General features: G+C 42.1%; 1 protein-coding gene across 1 annotated transcript; it reads right to left on the bottom strand.

Annotated features, from left to right (window-relative positions):
* Positions 1-1,924: 1,924 nt before the first annotated feature.
* Positions 1,925-4,972, bottom strand: LOC116192822 (probable ADP,ATP carrier protein At5g56450). The gene is made up of 2 exons (XM_031521487.1): positions 4,286-4,972; positions 1,925-2,851 (listed from the first exon to the last, which is right to left on the bottom strand). Exons 1-2 carry the CDS (start codon positions 4,631-4,633, stop codon positions 2,222-2,224), a joined length of 978 nt encoding a protein of 325 aa, XP_031377347.1. The 5' UTR covers positions 4,634-4,972; the 3' UTR covers positions 1,925-2,221.
* Positions 4,973-5,183: the final 211 nt, after the last annotated feature.

A 5,183-nucleotide genomic window follows, 5' to 3' on the forward strand; every position in this document is an offset into this window, starting at 1 on the left:
TCGGCAAATTTCTGATTTAGGGAATGCTAAAAACAATTTCTTTCTTTTTAACGACTTTTCAATTTTCAAGATTACAGAATCAGGGGTTTCCTACTCTCGCCTTGTTTTTTATTTATCACTAAATTAAAATGTTATTCCTATTATTGCTATTATATATAACATAATTTTCGGTTATAAAAGAGGCCTATGAACATAATATCATGAAATAAAAAACATAATGACTAATAAATGAGCACAAGTAGTTCCACTACGAGTATCGAATTTGGAATCTCTTGGTTATCAAGTGAGAACATTCACCGCTGCATGCACCTTCTTTTATACATAACATAATTTGAATGTTAATTTCTCCCTCTTTTCTATCATATAAAGCCCCCAACCCGAGGATTAATCAACTTTACAACTTATTAAAATTTCATAAGAAGAATTTTAAGGAAAAGCAAACTAAAGCCGTGGCAAAACAAGGATGGTTCCTTTCTTTTTTCCCTTTTGCAACTGGCAACGTAGAGGGCTCAAACTTGGTGACTGCGAAGCTTGTGCTGCCCAATCGTCGAGGGGAGGACTTGACCTAGTTCATCAGAGTTTGAATTGGAAGGGCATTCGAACTGCAACTGTCATCGGAGCTTTAAGAATTTCAGTAATATTTATGGCCGAACGGTGTTAACTGGGTAAAACGAGGTTTTATAGAACCGTTTCAGGACAATCCATGCACCTTACAGTCGGAAAATCGTTGTCATAGAAACACATGACGAATATTTTGGTAGTGTATATTTTGTTTGGGCGGAAGTATATATAAGTGCTTATCGAAAGGAGGGGGAAAAAAAAAAGAAAAAAAAAAAAGAGGACCTCTGCCTGTCGACAGTGTTTGAAATTTCTAGCTGGTGAAATAAGAACGGAATTACAATGTCCGTCATGAGGGGTGTTTTAATGCTGACCCACCAACAGAACTAATTTGTTTGAAGAAAAATGTTTGCCTTCATCATCGGATGAATTCCAATTGGCAAACAAAAAACTTTAATGCATCCAAAACTCGAAATACCTGCGCAACCCCCCTATATGCATCGCGGATGATATGCTGTGACTTGTGATCTCTCTCGAATGATTAAGGTGGAGAGATATTAGCCACACAGTGTTATATCTAGTTTCTACACAACCTGTGTTATATCTTACCACGGCCTTTGTTTTTACAATCTGAGGCGTAGAAGAAAGGGATTTCAAGAGGGAATATTATTTTAGCCACACCTTTGTGTTATATTTTGCCACGGCTTTTGTTTTTCTCCGAAGGTAGCCTGCCATGTGGAATGTATGGCACATAGGATTGCCACATTAGTACAAAGACGGAAAAGTTAATGGGTGCGTGCGTGCGTGACGTTGGGATGAATTTGGAACAATAACTAAACCTTGTCGAATATTGAGATGGATTTGGAGAAAAGTTGAAACCGGGATTTTTTTTTTAAAAGTATAGAATTTACTCTTTTGTATTCCTTCTCTAATGCTTTTTGGCCTTAAATCCTAGGTTTTGATGAGTTTCTAAATTTAGGACGGTTTTTGTTAACCAAACTGCAATATCGGATGTTTCGGGGAAGCTTCATTCGTCTAGTTCAGTTTGTCATACATTTTTATCTATCTTAGTACATGAGAATATGAATCGGTTTCACCAAAGGGAATGATAAATTAGAGAAAATAAACAAAAGGGTCAATTCAATATCTTGAACATTGGCAGAGCAACGAGTCAAAGAACAGTGCGTTCATAAAATTCTTAAGAAAACCAAAGATGCTGTTATGACAACTTTCCTGAACTTTTGAATTGATCCTGTTCTCCTTGAAATGCTTCGGTGCAGTATTTCTCTCTGCAATAGACCGTACGGGATTCTAAAAGGCATTTGACAAGATCCCAATGGGTATAACATCGATCGAGCCAAGCATGTAAGATAGGAAACAATGTGTTTCTTATTCAAAAAATGGTTATTTGGTTATGCTGATTTCATCAATGAAAGATCAGAAGATGTAATTCTCCTCGATTGCCATAGCCTTCAAATACATCTACTTCATGGCCGTCAATGTTTCTCAAAACATCTACAGTGTGTCTTCTCTTGTATTTGTCTGTTCTTTTCTCTTTCCATTCTCTCGTTTCCTAATGTATTTCTCAATCATCACCCTACTTTAATACCACTTTTAGTGGAAAAGAGGAAGAAGAAAGAATTCTCACTAGAGTCGGTCGACGTTATAATCCGCCCCAGCTCATGAACTTCTTGACCTCGTCATATAGTACCAAAATCGCGGCAGCCCCAGTGCTCCGAAACACATTTGAGGCAGCCCCACGATAGAACGAGCCCACCCCCTCAGTCCGATAGATCTTCCTCCAGCATTCCAGAGTGCTGCTATACATTGGCCTCTCCAATCCCGACTGCATCATCATCCTCCTCCTGACTGTATCGAGTGGGTAAGACAGAAGCCCCGCCGAAGTGGTAACTGCCTGGGCCACAACCCACCTCTTCCACAGGGCAATTGGCCCTGATTCCTCCGATAGGATCTCCTTCATCGTGTCAAACCCGCCAAAGTAGAGGCCTCGGTGCACCACCATCCCCTGCAAGGAGGCAGGCAGACCCCTGTAAATTCCCCGGATCCCATCCTTCTGGCAAATAGTGACCAAGAAATGGCAGATGCCCTTAAATTGGCGAGCTTCGGTCCTCCCAATATCAGCCGCGAGGCGGGTGTGTGCAATGTCCAGCGGGTAGATCAGGACCAGGGTTGTGCAGCCTGCCGCAGACCCTGCAATGAAGTTGGCGGCTGGACCAGACACAAGATGGCCTAATCCGGAGTCGTTACTCCTTAACATGTTTCTGTACAAGTCCTGTAAGGAACAGGAAGAATGGCTGTAGACTATAAACGAATGCCAAAAGACTCGTGGCCAATACGCAAACAGCTCAGACACGAGAAATGACTTCAAACTGCAAGAATCTCATATCAAATGTAACACAACAGACAAACCCAATTTTCCAACACTTTCTATAGTAGTATTTTAGAAAATTGAAATCCAAAATATTCTTTGAACTTATTTTCCCATTAGTTGTGCTTAGATGAAAATGGGATGTAGTTCAACAACTTTACAATTTGACTTACATTTTATAGGCACTACAAATATAGAAAACAGGGGATTCAGTTTTTTCAATTATAAAACCTTGCACAATATGCATTTAAGATATCTACGAGACTCCATTTCAAGATTCCAATAATCACTATAGACTCTTTCTAGTGTTTTAATGAAATCCAGAACTCTGCTGAAGCTCGAAATATGATCAAATAAAAGCTGAACTGGTTTCTCATCAAATAAAAGCGCTCTTCACTAGAGAAGATGACATAAGAAAATAGGATCAGACCAACCAACCAACCATTTAATTAAGAGACACATTGCGAACTTTACATTAGGTGATAACTGATATCCCAATCAGAGCACCTAATGAGGTGTTTTGTGCAGATATATTACATATAAGATCCTAACACCTGGCTAATCCATTGCTCATAGAAGACTGAATTTCCAATCATGCAAACCAAAGGAGACAGTAGTGGTAACATCTTCAGGCACTGCAGTTCTTGCTACGAGCATAATTCGACTGGCTTATAAAAGTAGCCAATGCAGCAAAATATCTGAACACCTTGTTTAGCAGCGCTTTTCCATATTTTACACCATAAGATGCTGACTCCTGACATAAAGGTTCAAGAAGCTCATTTGGACGTTCCAAGAAAGCAGAGACGCAAAAGATTGGTCAGTCAAGGATTGATGATCTGCATCTTAATCAAATGTTACTAAATGCTAAAAGGTAAATGATTCAGCCCCAATAATACTCTTAGCATTTCATATTTCGCGCCATTTAACCTAATATTAATCCTACAAAAACACTGGTATCTAAATGAGCCCCAGTAAGGGCCATCAACAGAAGGTTTTCGGTTTTATTCCACGAACGAGGGTACCAATCAGAGCAACAGGCAATACTCTTCTTCGTTTCTTTCAGACAAGAGAAAAACCAACTCATCACGGCAACGTTTCATCATATATCTGATGCGCATGCCCGAAAGAATTCAAGAATCAAAAACTGAAACAGACGATGAGCTCAAGAACCGTTACCGCAGAGTTTCAAAAAGACTAGCAGTCTCCCAACAAAACCCGCCAATGTAAACGACATCAAAGTCCAAGAAAACAAAAATCTCACATATCATTGAGCAATGAAGTTCGCACGGAAAGAGCTTAGTTTTCGCGGGAAAGAGAACTCTCAGTTCAATGTCATACCTTGAGAGAGAAGTTGAGAGCGACAGAAGGGTAATACCGAAGGACGCTGCTCCCATTGCCCCTCCACAGCGACAAGATTCCTTCCTCCCTCACGGTTCGTACAATGCAGTCGAGCATCCCCTCGAACCGCCGCCGCCCTCCTCCCCTTACGATGGCCAAATTGCTCTCCTGGGTCTGCAGCAGCAGCTTCGCCCTCTCGATAGGGGCCACGATGGTGTGAACCACGCCCCCCATCACCGCCCCGGCCATCAGGTCCCGCTGGAAGCTGCCCAACGGCCCCGGTATGGGTCCCCTCGTCCCCGCCGCCGCCCCCCTTCTTCCCTCTTGGCCCTCATCATCCAAGCTCATTTCAACGGTCCTGCGGCGACCCGGGTCCCGGTATCCAACAATATGCGCGGCGCCGGCCTCAAGAACCGATCTTTCCGGCGAAACAGGACGTGGGTCGACTCCCTGCGCAATCAGCTCGGGCTGGGAGGAATCAGGACCGGATTGCGTGCTTTTGAAGGGAAGTCGCTAAGAAGTCTCATCAGGGTCATCCATGGCGTCTCTCAGGGTAATCTTCCGCGATGGAAATTTCAATCGACTACGCTTCTGCCCTGATCGTCGAAATGGCGCTCTTCTTGACAATCAAGGAATTGGAGTGATGGGACTTCTAGGTTTATATACCCACTCGAGAATTTTTCACTTTCTTTTTTTCTTTTTCTTGTTTTGGTAAAATAGAATTTTCCTTTGTTCAGTTTAGACTGCGTCCGAGGTGTACGGATTAGATCTGAGTCAGCAGCTGCTCCCGATTAGCCACGTCTTGTAATTGTTATTGCAGCCTCCGTATTTTGACATTTTGAGGTAATAATAACTGTCCATTTCACCGACGCGATGAGCAAAAATGTCCCTCTTAATA

Source organism: Punica granatum, chromosome 1 (genome assembly GCF_007655135.1).
Source record: "Punica granatum isolate Tunisia-2019 chromosome 1, ASM765513v2, whole genome shotgun sequence".
NCBI classification, from domain to species: domain Eukaryota; kingdom Viridiplantae; phylum Streptophyta; class Magnoliopsida; order Myrtales; family Lythraceae; genus Punica; species Punica granatum.

Bases quoted from the DNA above. Each gene is read 5' to 3' on its own strand.
- LOC116192822 (XM_031521487.1), bottom strand. From the start codon at position 4,633: ATGAGCTTGGATGATGAGGGCCAAGAGGGAAGAAGGGGGGCGGCGGCG. The intron at 2,852-4,285 runs GTATGACATTGA...TGTTCCTTACAG, and splicing joins CTCTCAACTTCTCTCTCAAG to GACTTGTACAGAAACATGTT.